At 36.4% G+C, this 23,709-nt stretch overlaps 1 protein-coding gene across 9 annotated transcripts in view; it reads left to right on the top strand.

The window, feature by feature from the left end:
- The window catches only part of FAM184A (family with sequence similarity 184 member A), a 76,349-nt gene that overhangs the window by 37,932 nt on the left and 14,708 nt on the right, over nt 1-23,709 (top strand). For all 9 annotated transcript variants that reach the window (XR_005828505.1, XR_005828506.1, XR_005828504.1 and 6 more), the window contains exons 7-12: nt 3,886-4,047; nt 5,933-6,054; nt 6,248-6,398; nt 21,456-21,668; nt 22,831-22,984; nt 23,403-23,530. Coding sequence is in view for 6 of the 9 variants with exons in the window: in XM_040598615.1 (XP_040454549.1) it covers nt 3,886-4,047; nt 5,933-6,054; nt 6,248-6,398; nt 21,456-21,668; nt 22,831-22,984; nt 23,403-23,530 (930 nt within the window). In the remaining 3 variants the exon portion in view is untranslated. The remainder of the gene's footprint in view (nt 1-3,885; nt 4,048-5,932; nt 6,055-6,247; nt 6,399-21,455; nt 21,669-22,830; nt 22,985-23,402; nt 23,531-23,709) is intronic.

Here is a 23,709-nt window from a genome sequence, read left to right on the forward strand (position 1 = left end):
ATCAACAAAGCAAAAGATATGGATGTACAAAACAGTTGATGTAAAAAGCTTTTTTTTTGTTTCAACTCTGCTTATCTTCTCATTAGGTAGACAGACCTCTACACAAAATATATCAGGAGACAGAGGGAAAACTAACTATTTAAACCCATTATTTGGTTAAAATTAACATACTGTAAATTCTGGTCAGCTTCCTGACTTACAGATGATCTTCGTATATTTCCGTCAAAAGATGACATGAAATATTTATAGTAAGACCTAAATCATTTGCAATGTTTCGATATATGCAATTAAGTTAAATCTTATATCTCAATACAGCTTTAACTTTTTCAGTTTGAAATCACCACCTTTTCATAATACAATATTTCAAAATTAGGAATAGATTCTACTGATATCAGAAACAATGATAAGGCAAAATTTCCAGAAAATAATTTGTTTCCAGAAAAGAATGGATCAGATTCATTGTTTGATCAGCTATATATATGATTTCACTGTGTGCTTTAAGACAGATTTAAGCATGAATTTAAGCAGGTTTTTTGCAGTGGTACTTTTCATTACAGTTTTCTATACTGTAAAAGTTCTGGAGATGGCAGGTGTCTGTCTAATTCTGGTGGCTTGCAAATTGTACAAATGTTAAACTTGCTTTAGAACAAACCTGATCGTTATTAATAAATGAGAAAGATTGCCCTTCTGAAAGTGAAAATTTAATTATTGTTATATTAAAGTATATATTTGTGTTTATGTTGTATATCTTGACATATTGATATATATCAGTGTATTACTTTAATAATATGCATAACATAATATTTAAGATTTGAATATTATATTCTAAAATATATATTCTGAAAGTATATCTTAGTTTAGTTTCAATATGTTTATGCTTTCATAGTAGTACCTGTGGCAAATGAAGAGACGGGACGCTGTTTGATACAAACAAATGTCGATTTATTGTACGGAAGCACGAGTTTATATATACTTTCAGAAGCTGCGCGTTTTAAACAGTTGGTTCTTTAAGCTAAGCCTTGCATACTAGGCAATCCCCGGTTGGTGGTTAACTACCATCAATTAACAGCAAGGTGTTACCTGTCCTTGGTGCCATCCGTCCCCCACTCCCCTATGCTCTCTCAGCATGACTCATCATGTTAATTGTGTCTATTCACACTCCTTGTCCTCCCAGGGTTCGTGACCTACAAAAGAGCACATTCCCCTCAGCTAACTGATTGTCACGCATGGTCCTAATTTCCAGCCCGCTCCTGCAGTACCTACCAGTAGATAGATATGCTAGAGAATATATACTACCAGAGTAGTTCTTTAGAGCATCTTTAGAGCTCAGCATCAGTCACAAGTGCCTGTTGAACAGGAGACTGTACTTCTTTCTGATAGTTGTGAGTGCCTTTGTCGGTACTTCTGACTTTGGAGAAGGTGCAAATGGAAGGTGGTAGTGCTCTTGTTCTTTTAATAGTATGTTTGCTTACATTCAAGTTGGAGAAAATATGATGTATTTGTTATATATGTGAACAAAATCATACACAGGTTTATTTTTCAGTTCAAAATTACAGAATGTTTAGTTATTTCTTTTTAGCTTTGACTTCTCTGTTGTATGTTAACTTTCCTTCTTGCTGGATTAGATCTGAGAGCAGTGCTTTTGTTCTATAGTCATTCAACACTGTATGCTTTAATTTAGTTAATCTTTATTAACTTTTCTTGAAATTCATGAGTAATAAACTTGCTTCTTCTGTGAAGGAAGTAACTTCAAATGTTTTACAAATGAGTCTTCATTATCTAACTGTCCAGGCTTGGAAAATTAATCACCACACAGAATTAAAGAGAATGGAGGCTTAGTTAAGGAATAGGTAACTAACAAACTAAAACAGGGAGTTAAGGCCACCTGCTATTTCATATTTGAGCCTGGATGCATTCTTATGCCAGCATAAACTTAATGCAGTATATCTTGCATATTGAGAAAATGAGATAAAGTGTTCAGGCAATGAATTCAGAGTGGTCTGTAAATCCACTCTATGTAGTACAGAGACAATATGATTTATTTTATTACTATGTTTATCTTAAGCACGTGAGAAAGTGCTTCACTTGCAGCTATAGCTTGCCCTTGGATCTCTACTGGCAATAGTTTCTCAATGCCTTCACTGACCTGGAAGAAACTCTCCTGTGGAATGTCTGGCACATCTTTAGCTTAGCTTTTACGTTTCTACTGCTGTTTCCTTTTTTTTGTTTGTGTTGTTTTGTTACAGATGTCATTTAACAGTAGCCATATATTTATTACTTTCTGCAGATGTTAGCTTAGCTCTAGCTTCCCTGCTGAGAAAGCTGCTTTTGAACCTATGCCATCCTCTTTGCTTTTTGACAGGCTTTTTGACAGCGATTATCTTAGCTAAAGGATGAGGAAAATTCAAGCCTCATTAGGCTGGCTTCTAGTACCAAGCTATTTAAGAACAGTGTAATCTTCAATACTTGCCGGAGATTTTCTTTTTTGAGCGTTTAGGTTAAGTCAAGATACTAACTTTCTCGCATGTATCTCGGGGTGAGGATGGCTGTTACTCTAGGGATTTGCTTCCTTTCACTGTAGACCAGTCAAGACCTCTTAGAAAGACTGTTCGTGTCAGCTGACAGAGTATTCTAAGGACAAGCCATCTCCATGCAAAGGATTTCTGATGATATTACTAAGGATCATTTTAAACAGCCTCCAGCATTGCTTTTTCATCAGTAGGATAGACCTAAGCCCTATGAGTGGCATTCCTGCATGTTTCCTTATCCTTTAGATGTACAGAACTGATTTTCACGTTTCATGCAAGTGGTGTAGGCAATTTTTCATGTGGGGATTCTGCTTCAGGTAGTGCTTTGTAGGGAATTACTAGCTGTCTGTGTGTAAAGGAGCACATGGATGAGCACTCAAGGTGACATTAATTTTCTCTGAGATCTGTCGTGCCAAAGAAATTTGGGATCCCTTGCTGAGAGGAAAGGAGGAGTCCCTCTTTAAATACTTCATGAGTTGCATACAGAGGGAGATAGTTCTGGGACGGGTGTGCATGTGTGTGTGTATGCATGCCTGTGTGCGCTATAAACAGTATTAACATATAATTATACTAACAAATAGAAAACGTAGTTATAACTGTTACCTCTTCATACCTGCAAACCAAAGTTAGTCTTTTCTTGGGCCGCGTGTCCTGTTGCGAATGAATTTATCTCAACAAACGAAGGCGGTGGCATAGACTACTACTGCAAAAACTCCAGTTCCCATTAGCTCCTGTTCTGTGGTCTCCCTTGCCTCCCATTATTCTGTTTTTTTCCAGCCTCCATATTTAAAAAGTTTTTCCTTTCCTGTAGCTGGTGAACAATGACCAATTTCTAATCTTTTTTAGCTGAAGCAAAGTAGTATGGTATCATTGTTTTAGGTGGGGAGGTGAAGCACAAACAGACAGAAAAAAGTATATTGTTACATAGCATTTAAAATATCTCATTATACTCTACAGATATTAGTTTGAGCTTTAAATGGGCTAATTTATGGACAGGCAGCAATCTGAAAACAGGAACATATACACTAGCATGTTAGTTTATCTATTAGATTGGAGGTTATATATTTTGAAATAGCAGTTCATGTTATTTTAATTTGCATAAAAAAGCTTTCTCACAGTAAAGTTACATGTAATTTTAGAACTTTTATGTAATCTCTTTTCTTGCAAAATGCTTCAAACATAGGCTGGTTATTTTTTTTACTTGTAAATATCCTTTAATTGAATCTATCTTTGATATTATAAAATTACAGAAACTTGTCTAGACTGGAATTTAAAAAACAGTGGAAGAAAATGAAACCAGGATGACTTGCCTGCCGTTACTAATAATTGTGGAAATCACAACTTTTTTTCATCATAGGTGTCTCGTCTGCAAGACCTAGTACGAAAAAGTGAACAAGGCCTTGGTACTGCAGAAGGACATATCTCCAGTCTTCAGGAAGCTCAGGAAATACTCCAGAAAGAACTAGAATTAACTAGAGCAAGATTGCGAGAGACCACAGATTCATTGTATAGTGTTGAGGTAACCATAATGTTGGAGAATAAATTGCACAAAGTACAGTCAAATTACTTTTTTAAAAACGGCAGGAAGTATTATAGTGGACACGTTACTTCAGGAGCTTCATATGGCTACATTAAAAGACAGGCTTATCTTTTTTTTTTTTTTTTAAGCAGAGAGAAGAAAACTGGGAAACTAGGATGAGTTGGTTTGGGGTAGTTTGTTTTCTTTATGGGTTTTTTTGGTTTGTTGTTTTAGGGTGGGTTTTTGTTGTTTTCAGAACACTTAGTATTTAGTGGTATTGCTGCAAGCACATCTTTCTGTGGTTAATATAAATTGTACCTGCCAAAGTGTGTCTGTAGAAAACATACCCAGGTTGGATTTTTCAGAATCTTAACAGAATTTCATGAGAACGTAAAAAGGGTGTGTGTTATGCCGGTGCTAGTCCAGACAGTTTCATATCTTGGTGCAAAACAAGATCCAAAGCTTACTAGCTCTAGAATTCATTGAAACCTTTTTAATTTTTTTCATGCATGCATACTATGTTTTTCTCAAATAATGGACACAATCTTCATTTCAGGCTTAAATTTAGAATTTTGGAAGATGCCTGAGAATAGTTTAAAACTATGCTATGATATCTTGAAAGACGGCAGATTGTCATCTGGAAAATGTGACCACTTTATACAATTGAACAGATTAATTTGCCTAAGCACAAATGTATTGCTGTTTTAGGTGGATTAGATAGAACTGGAACTGTCAATCTGTCCACTTATTTTGACAGACTCATTGACCTTAATACCAAGTGTAGCTTTTCCTTCTTCCCTCCTCAGTAAACAATGTGCATTTACAAGATCACAGCAATATTTGAAGTAGAGCAGCTAATATTAGAAAAAAGTATTCCCATAATGTTTTTATGCTGGTGTTATTTTCTTAACAAAACCACTTTGAAACAAGATACCAGGTTGGGTTTGTCTTCTAATTTCTTTCAGCTATGGTCATTAGAGGTGCATCCAATTTACAGTTTAGAATTTCCTCTGTTTTTTTAAAAATTTCTTGAAGTGTCCTTATGAACTACTGCTTTCTTCTCTCTTCACCTATTATAACATTTAGATGTTCATATATAGAAGGTTAGTGGCAATAACATTTATCTTTACAGATTTTAAACTGTTAATGAAAAAATCCTACATAAAAATTCTCATTTTAAAAAGTCCTAATTAAATTTAGATGGCCATGTTTGCTTCTCATGAATGAAGCAAGCACTGCTGAAAAATATGAACGTAAGTATGATTTCTAGTTGGTACCTAATACTATTCTATTGTGGTAAAACTTGAATAGAAATCAATAGGCACGTTAAACATTCTTTTCTGTGTTCAGACTGTGAAAGCCTGTTTCTAGCAGGTTTGTCCAGTCAAGAAACAGAAAGAAGAGACATGAACTTAATATCAAATCCAGACAGCTCAAACTTTGAAATGTGAATACTGGCTATTTACTGCTTTCCAAAAAAAAATAAAATAAAATCCAAAACATGCTTGACAAGATCTTAAGCAACTTGCTGTAATTATGAAGTTAATCCTGCAGTGAACAGGACTGGGAGACTTTTTGAGGTTCTTTCCAATATAAATTATTCTGTGATTCAGTGTAACAGTATTTGAAAAGATTATTTCCAGAATGATTTATTGGAAAGTTGCAGTTCAAATTTTTACAGGAATGCAGAATTCTGTTCAACAAGAAATATCAGCAGGTGTATAGGCATTAATTGTATGTTATTAGGAATTACACGTTGAAAAAGTTATAGTTCAAGTTTTATGAGCCAATTGTAACTGACATCTTTATAATAAATACACTCATTTAAGGTTTGAAATACTTTTTTGCTGCTGATCAGTCTCTACTGTGAAGTTTGTGTTTGCAGGGAGAACTAGATCAGGAGAGACAACAACACGAGGCAATGATTGCTGCCATGAGAGAAGAGGAAAAATTCAAAGTTGACAGAATGGCTCGTGACTTGGAAATAAAATGGACAGAAAATCTTCGGCAAGTATTAAATTTTTACTTTGTTTCTCATTAAAGAATAAAAGAATGTGTTACATGCAAATGTAATAGCAAATGAAACTTAAAGCAAAGTTTTCTGTTACTTAAGCTTTTCCCATTATTACTGGTTTCTTAATTCTTTTTAATTTCTTGCACAAGGTCCACTGCATTTCAGTTTTTTGACCTTTGCCTTTAGACAGGAGTGCAATAAGCTTCGTGAAGAGTTGAGGCTGCAGCATGAAGAGGATAAGAAGGCAGCCATGACTCAGCTGTTGCAGCTGAAAGAACGTGAAAAAAATGCAGCAAGGGATGGATGGCAAAAAAAAGTTGAAGATCTGTTAGACCAGGTAACTATGGTCTCTTTGAGAATTGGAAAGCCACTACAATTTAGTTGCTTTTGGTTTATTACCAATTAACTACAAGAAATTGTGACATCAGTCTTTGAAGTGAAATTTGTTATCATAATGCTTTTTAAACCTAATCATTATCAAACTTTTTAAGTCATATATGAAGATTCCTTAAAATTATATGAATGCCCTTCTTTACACTAAATATGCATAAAACTTTCTACAGTTCTTTGAGGGTGAGTGGGAAGATGTTGACAGTTTGACCTCTTCACTGTAAGATTTTTTTATTTATTTTCGTCTGCTTACTTATTCTATTGTAAATATTTACCAGTGCTAATTGTTTGGACTTGGAGGTATCCCTTATCTTTACAATAACAACACTGTACAAGTTACTAAAAAGTCAATGTCCCTCTGTTTCTACACGTTTATTACAGCTATGTCTTCTCTTCAGTGATCTTGAACACATACTGAGTTTTTAAATTGCAACTCGTATTTATAAACTCAGTTATGTTAGATAATTAACAGAAAGTACTTGCTTTGTACTTTTTCCAAACCATAAATGCTATAGAACTGATTTTATTGACTACGGTTTGAAAGAATGGCTGGTAATGAACCAAATACATTTTGAAGTAAGAGATTTTAGAACTCATTAAATGACTGTGATTTTAGGATGTTATTGTGGGATGTCTTTTAATTTGCTGTCTAATTTGAGAAGTCAAATAACTGAACATACACTTGATTATACAGTTTCTTATAGGAACACATAACTATTTTGCTGACAAGGGAATTTAAGCTTGTGAAATCTTGTGGCTTAAGCTCATAAAAGCTGGAGGTCTTCAAAGTTCTTGGTCTGTTACCTTTTACAACATGAATGTAATAAGACTTGGACTCATTTAATTTTAAGTTTCACTTACTGCCTTTACTCAAGCTTCATTTACTTTCTTCTACCTATAAATATCGTTTTCTCTAAGAAAGTACAGTTCGGAAGGGTTATGTTAAACTTTCCATAGTCTTAACATAATTTTCAAATACTTATGTCTCCCTTTTAAAAAGTACTGTAATCAATCTCACCTACAGTTTCAGAATGGAAAATTAGTATGTTGCAAATGAACAATTTTTTTCTGCATGTGGAAGAAATTTTGGAGTTAGAATGCTAACTGTAATAAAGATTTTACTAGAGAACTTTCACACATAGAAAATGGTCTGCATATGCAAATGCGGGTGGTGGTGGGGGGTGGTGGGGATTCCACTCCTTTTCCTGTATTGAAGTGCTGCACCGTTTCATAACAGCATGTGCACTTAGGGGACTAACAAGATACTAAACCCTGGGAGTCTTCACTTTTTTTTTTATCAGCTGTTGCTTTTCCATAGTAGTGTATGAGTTGGATAGGTATTTCATAAAGATCAAAAAGTTATAATTGGTGGTAAGGTGTTAAGCTTTCCTCTGTAATAATCTACATGTTATCCTTTACACCTGGAGAGAGAATTCCAGGCAATAGTGTACACTATGAGTAACTTTAACTCCTAGAGAAATGGATTTGTAGTAAGTTTCTCCTGACTGCAGCACACAAAGCATAGCCTGTGAGAGTTGCACTGAGCTTAATCATAGAATCACAGGCTTACTTGGGTTGGAAGAGACCTCAGGAAATCACCTAGTGCAACCTCCTGCTCAGATCAGCCAACACTGAGTTGGAACCAGTTTGCTTAGGGCTTTGCGCAGTCAGGTCTTGAATAGCCTCCAAGGCTGAAGATTCTACAGCCTCTCAGAATAATCTCTTCAAGTGCTTAATTATCCTCATAGTGAGTTTTTCATTCTTTATATTTAGACAGAACCTCCTCTTGTTTCAGTTTATAATCACTGTGTCTCACAGTGCACCACTGTAACGAGGCTGGGTCCACTATCTCTGTAATCACCTCATAGGTACTGGAAAGCTACTAAGTCCTGCAAAACCTTCTCTTCTTTAGACTGAACAAACCTAATTTCCTCAGGATGTATGTCCCTATCCCAGCCATCTTAGTGGGAGCTCTCCACTGAACCTGTTCAAGTTTATCAATGTTTGTCTTGTACTGGGACAGCCAAAGCTGAACAAACTGGAGGAGGTGGCAGCACATGCCCTCCAGCTGTTGTGCAACAAGTGCCAAGTCAAAGGGACTGATCCCCTCCCTCAACCCACTGGTTGTTCCTACAGCCCAGTGTGTGCTGGCAGTCACTGCTGCCAAGCCACGCTGCTGATTCATGTTTGGCCTACAGTTAACCAGGTTATACAAAGCAGACCTGTAACCCAGTATGAACCAGTGCAGGGGTTTAGTCCATCCATGCAAAGGACTTTGCATCTGTCCTTGTTGAATTTTTTGAGGTTCTTATTGGCCCATACCTAAAACCTATGTAGGTCCCTCTGGATGGCAGCCCTACCTTTCAGTGTATCGTGTCCCCCCCACTGTCCATGCTCCACCTTCTACTCCTCCCAGTTTGGTGTCATCCACAAACTCCATGAGAGTACTACTGTTCCCTCGTCCAGACCATTGATAAGGTACTGAAATGAAAAGGTCCTGGAACAGACACCTTAGAAATTTGTAAAAAGCTTTTGGGTAGAGTGAGCCATTAACTGCTTCCATTTCAGCCTGATGATCTGGCCAGTTTTCATCTATCTGGTAGCCCACTCATCTGAATTGTTATGCAACCAGATACAAGGATGTTAAAAAATCTCGCTAAATTCAGGGTTGCAAACATCCACTGATCTCCCCTCATCCACAGGTCTAGTCACTTCATCACAGAAGAAAATGAAAGATAGTATTTTCATTATGGAATAGAGTAGAAGATTTTTGGTATGTCTCATAATGCAGATTACTGTACACTTTGGTTGTATTGGTCTGGAATGATGCTGTTCTGAGTGGAAACTGCATCGGGCCTACTTTAACCTATAGGAACTACTGCAGTAAACCTAGCTATGCTTGGCACTCTGTAAATGTGCAATAAAACTCTCTATCCCAGAGGGTTCACAATCTAAACAGACTGGAGATAGCGACAAAAGTGAGATTCTTCTGCTGTTTGAGATATAGATATATAAATGTAGTTACTGGCATTGGGAAGAATTCAAATTTCAGTTCATGAAAAGGATGTCTGTTCATACATGTCTCTTCAGCTACACGGAACTAGAACAGTCTGAGATACTGCTGTAGGGCTGTTACACCTGGCCCCAGCCTTCATTAGTAGGAAGATGCATTTAAAACTCATTTGAAAGGCATGAAGTCTGTTTCTTCATGCAATTAGGAAGAGCACAGACATGTATTTCCTTTGTGTAATTCTGATTTTTACACATGAAACATTGCTCTGATCTATACTAACAGTACTATACACTGATTTATCGAAATAATACAAGACCATACAATGCTAAATCATTTGTAAGCTCCTAACTTGACAGAAAACGTGGCATGCATATGCCCTTTTTGTTGAGTAAGTGTCTAGAGCTTCACCGTTTAGTTGTATAGATGCTTATCAGAAGGGTTGAATTCAGAAATGAAATGTTCATCACATCAATAAGGGTACATAATTTTCTAATATGTATTGATGCATCTCAGATTTGACTTTAAAACAAGTTACAAAAAGGTGTAGCACCTAACTTGATGTGTAGGAATCGTTAACGTAAGCAAAGCATTGAAGAAAACAGATTTCAATGAATGGAGAGAAGTGATACAATATAGTTAAACTGCAGCCAAATACAACATAGAGCATGCCTATCTTGGAATGATGACTGGTGCTGGAAAAATATTACTAAAAATAAAATTTAAAAATATTCAATCAAATTTATGCTAATAAACTGTACTAAGCTGATTTGTTGGGTTTTTTGAAGTGTGTTATACTAATCTAAATTTCTGCCTTCTACTAGTTGTTGTACATTTGATAGGTGAGATCTAGCCCTTGCATAAAGCAAGGTAATAGTTTTGGTTTTATACCAGTAATGCTAAGTGGTTGCTTATAGAATGCATGTTAGGTTTATTGTTGTTGTAACAGTTTAGCTTTGTTATGAGCAAAATAATTCTGTTGAGAGAAAATGCTATTCAGCTGATTAAATGGCCAAACGCATTCTTACTGGTTGCAAAGCATCACTTACCATCTCCGGTTAAATGTGGTTGGTAAATTAACTAGACCAAGTGTGTAGCTCTTATCTCTGATATGAGAAATTATTCTAGAAGATATGAAAAAAAGTGCTTTTCCTTTTTTCCTGTAAATTGTACTAAGTACTTCTACATCAATCCCTGTGAGAGTTTCTTTATGAAAAATGTAGTGAAGTCAGACGTGTGAGCTCTTTTCCATTTCTCTTAGCTGTGTAATGGGCTTCTGATGCTTTTCTTAAAACATTTTACCACTGAGAAGGCTTCAGCCATTGATGAAATAGCAGGAATTTTCTTTTTTAAAGCATAAGCATGTTCTCTCTTCTGCCTTTGTAGAAATGTTAGTAGTAAGTAGTACAGTGAGAATGGATAAAACCATACTACATACACTTTGGTAGCTGTTTCGTTTTCCTGTGGGAAAGAATCTTTCTTTAAAAAAAAAAAAAAAAAACCCAACCACCAAACATTGTAGAAGTTTCCTATTCAGAGTTTGTTTCTATGATGGTGTGCTTCTTTTTAAACTGTCAAAGTAAGCATGAGAAACTGATTTGTATCAAAACATATTTTCTTCTGATGTAGATGGCATTCAAATTGTGGTTTTCAGAAAATGTCAAGCTCAGTCTTTAAAATCCTGACCACTGAGTGTACTCTTGCTCATGAAGTGGAGTGTTGTAGAAAAGCCACAGAGCTCCTGTGCACGCCTGTGAGCGGCTGCTGACCAGGCTTCTCCCAGAGGGCAGGTCCTGCTCCCTCCTCACCTGCCTGCTTGGAGGTGCTTGTCACAGAGCTGACGTGCATCCACGTTAGCACAATTGGGAAATGCTACTTTCTTGTCCCAGCATAAGGATTACTAGCCTGTCCCATAGCTTGGGTAATCCTTGCTTTAGAAGATTTGCTGTCCAATGAATGCTGGAAACTTCTACAAGAAATAACCTGCACGTACCCTCTATCAGTTTCCTGAAAGAAGGGAGATGAACTTTCAGCACAGAATCGTTTTAATCTGCTTCCTGGCACTTGATACTCCCTGACCACACTTGATAAAGGCTTGCCTGTCAAAAGGAGGAGGTAAACTTCAAGCAGGTCCCCCCTCAGTTCTCTGGTCCTGCTTGTATTCAGCAGGATCAGCACGGCTCCCGTGCCATCTAGCGGGCCAGGTTTAAAAAGCACTCGGTCAGCTAGAGTGCTGAAATCTGAAAGAATGACAAGAAAAATCATACCATAGAGGGAGCAAAGAGCAGAGGACAACTGGAATGCAGTTCAGGGTAAGGTTTTATCCTGTACTTGTTGGTTTTGCAAAGGAGCACCACTTTCTGCAGCCCTTGGAAACTCCTGGAGGTGACTACGGCTCTCGGAACTGTGGTCTTCGTGGGGCTGTGCCCCAGGTCCCACCGCCCCCCCCAGGGAGTCGGGGGCGCTTTGGGAGTTTCTGCCTACATCCAGTGTCCGTATATATCCTGCCACTCACCACAGATCTGGAAGAATCAATACACCTTTATTCCAAGTGGGAAACTTTAAGCAAGTCAAAAACTATTCTACATGAGCATGTGAATGATCCCGTAATCCGGGGTCCCTCAGAGGGCCGTCTGCCCAGGGTCCTTCCCCTCGCTTCGTGACAGGCTGCACTTCTCCACAAAGGATCTCCCTTGCTCTGGGCTCCCTGTTCTGTGCAGAGATGTGATCCTGAAACTGGCTGGTGCATTTGTTCTATCCACATTGGTCATTGCTGTGTCTGAATCACGAACATGAAAACAAATGCCTAATGTCCAGTTGTACTCTCCCTTTTTCTGAGCTTTTAGTTATGGTGAGCCCATTCAGCTCACACTCCCCTCTTGTCACTACTTTACTGTTTCAAAGATTCTGAATGTAACGGGGGAAATTCATTAAAAACAATTTACAATTAAGAGTTACTCAGCAATACAGACAAACAAAAGCAACAGAACAAATCAGAGTTTTCAAAGTATCTGCAGGTGCATACAGTAGAAATGATAACAGGTTAGCTTTGTTGCTCTCGCAAAAAATAAATGTGATACTGTACTACTTTTTCATATCTCTTGGTTTCTTTATTTTTTTTTTTCTCTCATGGTGTGGTGCTTAATTAAATTTAAAGATACATCTAGGCTGATATTTGAAATTATTTGGATATGAAGATATCATAAACTTGTCTATCTGATAATAAACTTCTAATTGGAATTTAATATTACCAGGGTTTTTTTGGCAGTGTTTGAGTTAGTAAATCTGAGGAGACTGAAAGACTTTTTAATTCTACCTGTCAGTGGGTGAAAAGAACATTAAGTCTGTAGTACAGTATTTAATTAATGATGCATGAGTCAGAAAAGAGTTTCGTTTGATATCTGGTGTTAAGTTTATTTACCAGTTTTGGAAACGTAGAAATCTAAGCCAAATCCAACAGTAATACTATTCCTGAAATTAAAATTTTAATCTTATATCTATAAATGTTTTTCTCTTAAGTGTGAGAGAGACTCTGGCAAGAATGTTATCTTAAAACATTACCCTTGGCCTCTTCGTTCTGGAAGACAGTTGCTCAAGTCGTTTTTGCATAGGTTCAAAACCAATGAAAATAGGGGACCCTGGGAGGAACGAGAGATAAGTGGGGCAAAATTTGTTTGAGATTCAGCAGATGAATAAAATTCTAGATTAATGGCACTTCTTGACAGATACCTCTGTGCTCCAGGAAGGAGCATATATAATCTTTAAAATCCTGACAGCTTTATGACAAAAAGTAAAATGAAATGAAGCTCTAGTAGCATTCCAAAAACTTTAAAAATTACTAGGAGAATTATACTTTTTTCCCCACCCCCGACCACTGAACCTGTATTTTGTCAGATTAAAAGCATATAATCCAAACAGGTAAAAATGTGTCAAAATACCTAGGCATTTTGCCTTGCAGTTTGATAAACTCCTACAATTGGAAAAAGAGCGCTCTGTCTTTTTAAAGCAGCAAGGTAGGTACCCCACCTCGTGCTGGCCTGAACACAGCACCTTCACCCAAGCTTGCTACAAAAACAGGAGGAAATCAGGGCCCATTGGACCCCAGAGACAGTTATTACATTTCAGAACGCCTTATATATCCTTCATTTCCCTCAACAGAGAACCGCTGAGTTTGAGAGAGAGGGAAGGGGCTTAAATGCTGCTTTTTCTTGCCAGAGAGGGCAAAATTTGATGCAGCTCTTCCATTCCTGGCATGTCACAAGCCTCAAGCCAAGTACAAAATGTTTTAGTAGGAAACAGCTGCTTTCCAAATCTCTGCAGAGTCATCTGTCGTGTAAGCACTGCGCAGCCAGCGACAGTACATCTGCTGACAAATCAGTCTTTCTCTGCAAACCAAAGACATATCTCGAGGGAGAGTGTTGGGGTGGCGGTTGTTGTTGTTTTTAGCTGGATAAAATGGACCTATGCCAAAAGTCCCTTCAGCTGCTTCAGTAGGCATCTCTGAAATGAAGGGTTTTTTTACTAACATCTGATAGATGCGTATAGCTTTCTTCTTCAGAAAGGTTAGCAGCATCGATTGGAGATCATTCTTAAAATGAGGCAAAGACTGTGTAGCAACTTCTGTCTCCTTTGATATAATAGATAAAGTTGGACCTTCCCCTGTTTACGGATCTCAGGTATTCCACAGGAATTCCTGTTTGTCAGCAATATTTTGAGAATTCACTAAACTGTATACCAAAGTCAGACCTTGACACAATTTTACATTGAAATATCAATAAGAAAGTGTTACGTAACTGGTCTTTGGACAACGTGGAGACTGATGCTGAAATTCAGTGATTTTTAGCCAAGAGAAACAATGAAATGAGAGAAATTCCATGCATCCAATAAGCAAATGTACTGCAGGAAACAATGCAACTGAATGAAAATGTAAAAAAGCCAGTGGTGCAGGAATTTCCTTCTTGAGGAAAATGACACCATCTGATCACCAAGTATGGCTCCTGTGACAGTCATCGTGACGGGAACATGAGCAGCTGTTCATTACAGTAAGCAAAACCAAAACTTCAATAGTTTCAAATCTCCAATTCTGTGCTTTACTACAACACATATTGGCCCAACTATATTGAAAACTCTGCTCTTCCAGGAGAGATGTTGAAACAGGTTGGAATACAAATCTTTCCCCGTGTATTGCATGCAAGGTCTGCAGTCCTGCTGGGCAGCCCGCAGTGATTAGTGGGTTTGAAGGATGCAGCAACCTCTGCTGTTCCTCTGGGTCAGGGTGCAGTCCTCTTGTTTACACCTGAGGCTTAGCTGTGCGTATGCTGAGGGTGGAGAAGACAATACTTCTACTGAAAAATGAAATGCCAAAATCAAGTAAAAGCAGGTTAGCTAATAGATATATACTGAATAAAGATTTATTTTCTCAAGTTCCTAGACTTACAAGAAACAAATTCATTTGTACATCTTATAACTGCGAAGATTGATTTCAAAGAGAATTGAGGAAGGGTTTCTCATACCACAATAATATCACAAAACAGTAATCTACAATTCCAACCTGTACAAGTAGAGTGATAGTTAAATCCACATTCTCTTCTTTTTTCTCATCACTTCTCCCCATCATCAAAATACAGAAAGTAATAATTATATTTACATTCTGTTTGCTCTCATCGCTTTTTCCCTAAATCATGGACCTTGCTGTGGAAGTGGTCATGATGATGTTTTGAATTTTTATGGAAATTCTTAAGAATACTTCAACCAGACTTATTTTGGAGTTCTGCACTCTGAATATCCTGCATACTTTTCAACATGGAGCTGCATCTGATTATATTGCTACACGTTTTGCTGGAATCAGCCCCCATACCAATTGACTAGCCTATGTAATTCTAATTTACTATTCTATCATGTATGTATTTAATGAAAATTATTTACTATCTAATAAAGGATGAAAATAATAAAACATGGTCAGGTTTTGTACTAATCGTAGTGAATACCTGTTTGATTTCAGTGATGGTTCACTACTACCTGCTTTTGAAATTAAGTTGGTTTTAATCTTTTAAAATATTCTGCAGGAATATTGTATAAGCATACAAGTTTTGATCAAAATCTCATTTGATAATAAATTGAATGCTATTAAAAAGTCCTCTTAAGTATTATTTCTGTATAGGAGCTTTTGTTGCCCAAGTTTGTAGTGTTGTCAAAGCAAGAAATTGTGTTTTCTTTAGTGGGACTTTATTCCATTGTTGTTGACTGAAAATCATCTTATTTTCACACTTGAAGATTTTCTTGATTGACGCATCTTTTCCAGTCTTTTTTTCCAGGACTGATGTTCAGCTAGCTGTCCTGTAATTGAATGCTTTTGAATAGTGCTACAATAATTAGACTTCCAGATTTATAAGGCACTTGCGTATTTCAAGCTTTGTTAAAGATCAGTAAGCTGTATTTACTCTGCATTCAACATTGCTGTGTGTCTTTTTAGAACACACAGAAATGTCAAATGTGTAAGTTCAACTTTATTAAAAAATAACCTTTTTTGCCTGTGTGTAGTCTTTTTGCTAATAAGATCTGAGCATTTAATAGGTAATTTTTTTTACACAAGATAATTACCATTCTCATTTCAAAATCAGGAAATGTGGGTTGCAGAAAGATTGTTTTGAGCGATGTAGCCTAAGAAATCTGTGACAAATCTAAATACCGAACTGGAGAGTCTTAGTGCAGAACCTTCACTGAAAGTTCATTTTAATTCCATTTGTTTTCCAGATCTTTGGAAAACTTTCAAATTCGATGAAAACACACGTATTAAAATGGTTAGCCCATCTTAGTACTTTTAGTTCTAAGATCATTTTGACAGCAGGCTTTATTGGTGAAAGAAATCTGTTATTCTGCAAGCAGCGGGGGGCAACTGTCACTTTCTTAAATGGCCTTTTTAATAGGGTAGCCCTCAGAACATGGCTTCCCAAAAGTATTTTTACTTGGCATTTCTTTTCAGTGTAGAACATTACTAACCTTTCTGCTTCAGATGTAAAATCTAAATATTTCTTAGTTATCCTGCAGTGCTGCCTAGATATGTCTGTCAAAATTAAGTCCCAGACGTTCTAGAAACTAAACATTTCTTTAACAAGAGGTCATTCCTGCTCTTAACAGCTTCCCCCCTAAACAAACCAGACAGATAGGAAAGGAAGCACAGAAAAAAATAGATGGATTTGTTCAGGATGGCACTGTCAAAACCCGGTGTTGAAACTAGAGCCCTTAGATGCGTCTGTCTGTTGTCTCGTCTGCTGCAGTGTGATGCCTCCTGGTGTTACGCTCTTGCATAGAAAAATATTGCTTGTCACCCTTAGAATTGTAATAAGATAATATGGATATTCCACAATAATGTATTTTTATGTTGTGCCTTTTTGTAGATTCAGGAGAATGAATAATATTTTCTTCTTTTTGTATTTTGACAAAGTATGATCTGAAAGTTCCCAACTGTAGGTAGGCTTCCAAGCTGGTGTCAAAATACCTGCTGTTTCCCAGAGAAAGCCATCTCCCCAGCCGACCTGTGACAAAAGGGGAAACTGGTCATACTGGATTTGAAATTGCTTTCATTTCATTTCTGATGACTATTTTGTGCATATGCGTGGGTGCCTATCTACACCATTCATACATATATATACATAAAAACACACAGGCATTTATATATATATATATGAATGATGTCTATAATTTGTATGATAAATAATATTTCATATAGAACATTTACTTGGCAACACGTTTTAGTTTTTGCTTTCCATTAGCAATCAACACCAGTATAAGTGGTATATTAAGCCATTTTTTTGCTGAAGACTTCCAGGAGGAATCTTTTATGTACGCATTTTTAAAAAGAAATAAAGGAAGTATTTTAATATAAATATGTCTTCATTACAGACTGAACTAGTTTTCTGCCCTTTAGCAGTGAAATTGATCTTTAATGTTATGTGTTTGATATGCTTGTGATATTTCAGAGACACAACTGACTGTTGATTGAGTCCTTACATAACATCTACCCTAATAGTAATGCAAATTGGTGTGCTTAATGATTTCTTCCCAAAATTGTTTGCTGTAAAGAAGAGAAAATGGTTGATTTCAAAGGTATTGAGCTGTGTAATACAGAAGTATATAGTAACATTATGTTGAAGATATAACGCTATTCTGTACGTTCAAAACATAACACAGGAAAATGCATCATTCCATTGTGTTCAGTAGTTCATATACTAAGTCAAAGCAATGTATTCATATTTTTTCCAGATAGTTTTCAACTTATTTTTCCCTGATCAAATTATAATTAATACTCTATGTTTTACTCTCCCTTCCTTATCCCTTTTTCTTTTACTTAGTTGATTTCTGAATGTTTCCCTTTATTCCTGTGATCTTTTCTTCATAGCGGCACTGTCTTGGTGAAGCTTTGCATAAATCTATCAGCAATGTAAGTGATTTGCACTTACAGCTTGTAAACAGGGCATGTTTGTGCTAATTAATTGGCATATCCTGTAGTACTGCTTCAGAGCTTTAGCCGATGAAATGGAATACATGGTAACATCTGAGAGGAAAACGTTCGCTGCTACTTATCAAAAGCTTGTGTACTGCATCCATTCATCTGTGTAAATGTACATACGTCATTGGACATCAAACACTACGTACACGGTCATAGTACAAGCAGCATTTTTATGTCATTAAAGCAAGCAAGCTTCTGGGCAGTGCAAGTGTGTATTGCAGAGCTTTCTACGAAGCATGAGATTGACGCTGTATTATAATTTGCAGTTTTGCAGTGCAAGTCATAGTTGTAGCCAAAATATTCTTCCTTTCTATTTTTTTTTTTTTTTAATTTTAAAATTCTTACCTATGTTTTTAATGCTGAAAACCTTGGGTGAACAGATCGAAAGTTCAGAGAATACTGTTTAGAGGTGTTTTCTTTTGAATCCTCAGTACAGGAGTATATAGAAGTGATGCTCCAAAGACATGCAAAGGGAGGCACTAATGTTTTAAAAAATTTGCTTTTAAGGATATCAGTATAGGTACCGAATAATCAAAATAACGTTTAAACTTATGCAGTCTTCTAAAAAGAACTGTTAGATTTTTAGTATTTGATGTACTTTCATTAAAAAAATCTTAATATTAGAAGGGTAGGCTAATCTAACTTGCTTGTTTAGAATCGTTTAATCCTCATTGTCCTTTATTTTCTGTATAGTCTATTGATGCAAATAGGCATCTCCATCCATCACATCCACCATCTGGTGGAATTGTGAACTGCTCATGAGAAAGGTATTCCTGATCTCTTCTGAGATGGTTTTCCAGCCAGGTGTCAGAATTCTCTTGACCATCTCAGTTAAAATGCTTTCTCCGTTTCCAAGAAAGAAATTAAATTTGTTTTGCCTTTGGCCCGTACTAAAAATATTTATAAATTATATACTGAGAATTATCAGAATTTGGAGCAGGAACTGAAGTGAGAGACAGATTGAACTGCAAGCCAAAACCACAATTTTTCATGTCATCTTAATGAAAAATAGGCTATCAGTGGAGTTACACTGATGTTCAACATATTTTCTTTTGCAGGTTGTGAATAAGTAAGGTGGGAAAGTTTGCAGCTTATAAAAAGTTATTCTGGGTGGGAGGGACAAAGATTGAAGAATTATAGAATAGCTATAAAAAGCCAATGGACCTGGCAGTGAAATGGCAGATGAAATTCAGAGTAGATAAATGCAAAGTGATACACAAGGAAAGAACGCATACTAATGTCTTGTGTAAGATGACGAACCTTACCTTGACCTGTTACAACCAGAGAGTAGGTTTGGGGACTGATATATAATTCCATGAAGACATCACCTTAGCGCTCAGTAGAAGTTACAAAAGCAAATAAAACATTAGGAATATAGGAGACAGATGGAGAACATAGCATGTAAAACCATATAAATCACTATATAAAACCAGAGTTTACTCTCCTTTTAAATACCTTCTCCTGTTTTGGTGTCCTAGTCTTAAAAAGATGTAGTAGAAAAGGGGCAAAAGAGGAGAAATGTGATGAAAGATAGGAAATAGCTTTCACACAAGGAGTGACTCACTGAGCCAAAACAGTTCAGTATGGTAAAGAGTGCAAGGAGGGAAATGACGGAGAGCGACAGAAACACGAGTAGAACAGAGTATGTGAAAAAGGAACTTCTTTTGACTCCTTTCCATTACAAGTATTAGAAGTCATCACATCAAATACGGAACTTGCCATGGGACATTGTGGATACCAAAAGCTTTTGTTGATTCAGATAGTGGTTGTATTTAATTAATATTTTTTCCATTAATTTCCCCCAAAGTACCTCTTCTGGTTTTGAGAAAGATTTCTGGATGCTGGTAGACTTTGGAGTTCGGATCCCTACATTTATGCCTTGGCCTTGTTTTCCCTGGGTGACCCAGGCTGGCCATTTCTGGAGGCAGAACCAGATTAGACAAACCTTTGGTCTGACACTGTATAATTTGTATGTGATACTTATATTTAATGTACTTAGTAAAAGGCATTACATGTATAGTTCAGATTACAGAGTGTAGTATAGGCCTTCACTGTACTTGTTCCATCGTAGCTAATATGTTTCAAAGGTATCTGAAGTAAAAGACTGTTGATACAGTATATGTAGAAGGTATATATGCCCAGATGCAAAGACCTGGTGAATTTGAAATGCAACGAGCCATGCTTATTTCATTCAAATTAATTTGCTTGTTTTGTTCTAGTGCTAATTTTCCTTTAAGCGTAGCTTTTTTCTTTCAAATCTGCTTGAGCTTGCCATTCTGAAAAAAATCCAAACTACGTTTGACAATAATGTTCATGCTGCAAGCTGTCCTTGGTATGCTGCTGTTAAAATTTTGTTAAGTGGCGGGGTTTAATGTTCTGTAAATCAATAAATTGATGTGCAATGTCATTATTATCATAATTAATTTTAAGATACGCTGAATCAAATGACACTATCAGACTTTCACTTATAATTCAATTTTGTGTAATGCTCTGAGGCTCAGAAAGTATCCTTGCTGATTCAAATTCTGTGTCACATGGATATTATATTTTTCCTTTCTTTGCGTAGCACGTAAGTGGCAAAATTGTCTTTTGGTTAAATCTTGTTTCCAGAATTGGAGGGTCTCTCATGTTTGGCTCTAAAGGGAATATAAGTTTAGTATTTTTAGTCTGAAAGGATGCTCTCTGATGTGAAGAACAAGTATAACATTATTATAAAAAGAAAATGGATTTTTTTCAAGGAGTACACCATACTCTAATGTTTTAAAATGCTTGTTGGGTGAAGAGCATCATTTATAAAATCAAATTTTTTTGATTAAAAGATGAGTATTTCTGACTCATTGCGTAGATCTTAGATCTTGTAAACTAGCAGAAAAATCACCCTCATAGTACTACTGAGCTAACAAAAAAAAAAAAGCGTGCATGGAGAATTCATCAAGCGTAACATTTTATTTCTGATATAGAGTGATATGCTACCATTATTTTGTAACTGAGAAAACTACCGGTGAGATAGGATAATATCATATTGAAAGATACAAAAATCCATCAATCTGGATGTCACGGGCTGTCCTCCCCTGCCAACTGCAGGTTTTTCCTTACAGAATTAACATGACGTTCCCCTGAATAAGAGTTTATTTTAACAATCAAGTGTTTGATTTCAGACCTTGATAGTGTCATTTTCATTGATCTTTATACAAAACCTAGAAATACATTTTGATTATTTGGCCATTAAATATTGTGTTATAGGTAGTGCTGTAGTGTGAACTGTCAGATGTGATAACCATAATACAACTATTAAAATGTAATTATTATATCTCTGAGATATAATATTAACAGCAAATTCAGCAGATGGATGACATTGCTTGTCTGTCTTTTAGTCAATGTTCTGGCTTTAAAATTTCAAGTGTTTTCTTCATTTGAATGTTTTTTTTCAGAGCTCATGTTATTATTAATGGCTAATGGATATTTGCTGTTCTGTTGTGGGTTAGATCTCTTTACTGAAGCAGAATCTGGAGATGCAGCTTTCCCAGTCACAGAGCTCTTTGCAACAGCTACAAGCCCAGTTCAGTCAGGAGCGTCAGAGGCTGACTCAGGAGATCCAGGAATTAGAAGAGGAGCATCAGCAAAGGCATAAGTCACTTCAGGAAGCCCATATCCTTGCCTTTCAAAACATGGAAGAAACAAAAGAGCAAGAACAAAAGGCATGTTCATATTGAATAGAATATTCATGTTGTTATTCCAAAATATTTAGAGAAAGTTGCCATTTTTAGCCAGTTGGAATCAGTAAAAAAACAGTATCTGCATAACTACTAAATTTCCTTTTTAGCTGATGGCTTACAGTAACATTTTTATCCAGTTAAATCTGATCAAGACACATTGGAAATAATCTCCAATACTGGTGTTGTTTCATGTCTTGCTTTATACTCTACCAGTATATGCCTACATATAGGTGTATATTTATGTAAAATTATCAACACATGTGTTTCCTTACAGTAGTTTGACATTGTTATCCATAACATTATGGATAGTTTTGATTTGGAATAAGTTTCTCTGTATTTCCCATTATAGTTAACCTAATTTTGCATGTGTTCTCTGATATTTCCTGTCAATGGACTCCTTTTGTAAAGTATTTTATATTTTTATTGTGTTAAAAGTTTTATAAACTATGTTCTGTAACTTGCAAGATAATTTTCATGTCCAGAGCAATGTGACACTTGATATTTTTTTAAAAACCTTGACTAAACCAGCTCTAAAATTGAAATTTTTGAAGTGTGTGGTAGTTAATAGAGTGTATGTCTTAATTTTTTTTTGAAGTTCAGACCTAGAGTGTGCCTTTGCAATCAATTTTCCCTTTGTCCCCACTTAATGTACTTTGGTTCACATCATAGACTGGTCTTGGAGCGCACAAGGTGGATTCCTTTTCTTCAAAATTAAACTAGATGTGCAACAGGAACTTTATGCTTCATACACCTCAATAGGGAATAAACATGAGTGTCAATGGGGAGCAAAAAATCCCAAATGTGTATTGTGTGCATGCTAGACCCATCTATGGATCTACACCTTATTACATTGCTTGCTATGGTAAATATATCCATAGATGTTTGGGGTTTTTTCACTTTTCAAACTGTGAGCAGAACAGGGTTTTTGTGTACAGGTAATCTTGATAGCCATCAGCCACTGAAAAGAAAAAATATAGCAGTAGGATAACACCATGGGAAAAAAAAAAAGCGCAATATTAGTGCATTGTTAATGATCTCTAGAGTATGCCAATGCCTGCTTTTTGTTGCCAGGTTTTTATTATTTAACATTTTATAAATTCCCTGCTGTGGTGTAGAATAAATTTTGACAATTTTGATTTCATAGGAATTAGAAGAACGTTTACAACAGAAGCACTCTGAAGAACTTCAGGCGCTGAAAGAAACACATAAACAAGCCATGGAAGGTTTCAAATTGGAGATGGAACAGGAACTTCAGACTCTGCGATTCGAGCTGGAGGATGAAGGAAAAGCTATGTTAGGTATGCTATTTTCAAATTTGCAAGTGGGTCCAAAAACATTATTTCTATTTCTACTAATATACATGCATATAGATGCATGTACATGTGTCTGTGCATTAAAACACTGTAGTGTATCTCAGAGTCACAGAGTTGACCTAATTGTTCCTTTTAAAAGCTGTATAAATGTTAACGGGTAAGACCAAACTCTTCACTTTTGAAAAATCTTACCCTTCAGGTTTTTTTGGAAGTAGTAAGCAACTAAGGTTCATGATGGAGAATGTTTTAGAAAGTAACAGGAATAGAATGACAGGACAGTTGCTTAGCTGATGTAAATAGTGTGTGTTGGGTCAGCAGCAATACCTGGCAGGAACTGGACTGTTACCATTAATTAACGTGGACATTTGCAAAATTAACTTTCCTTTTTGTTCACGGTAACTAGCTTCCTTGCGCTCGGAGTTAAATCATCAACATGCAGCAGCAATTGACCAGCTAAGGCACAACCATCAACAAGAACTGGTAGCTGCCAAAATGGAGCTTGAAAGAAGCATAGAACTCGGCAGGCGACAGGTAGGAGGCATTGTTGGCAACTGACGGTAAAATTGCATAATTAGTATTCATTTTCTCTTAGTTGGGGGCAAGAACTGTTGGGCACAAACATGTAATCCTCCAGAGTCAGCCAGCACTAGCAGACAGTGCATCCCTACCAGTTTACCTAGACTTCCTTGCTTAGCTTTTTCTTTTGTCAA

The sequence above is a fragment of the Falco naumanni genome, chromosome 6 (assembly GCF_017639655.2).
Source record: "Falco naumanni isolate bFalNau1 chromosome 6, bFalNau1.pat, whole genome shotgun sequence".
Lineage (NCBI taxonomy): Eukaryota > Metazoa > Chordata > Aves > Falconiformes > Falconidae > Falco > Falco naumanni.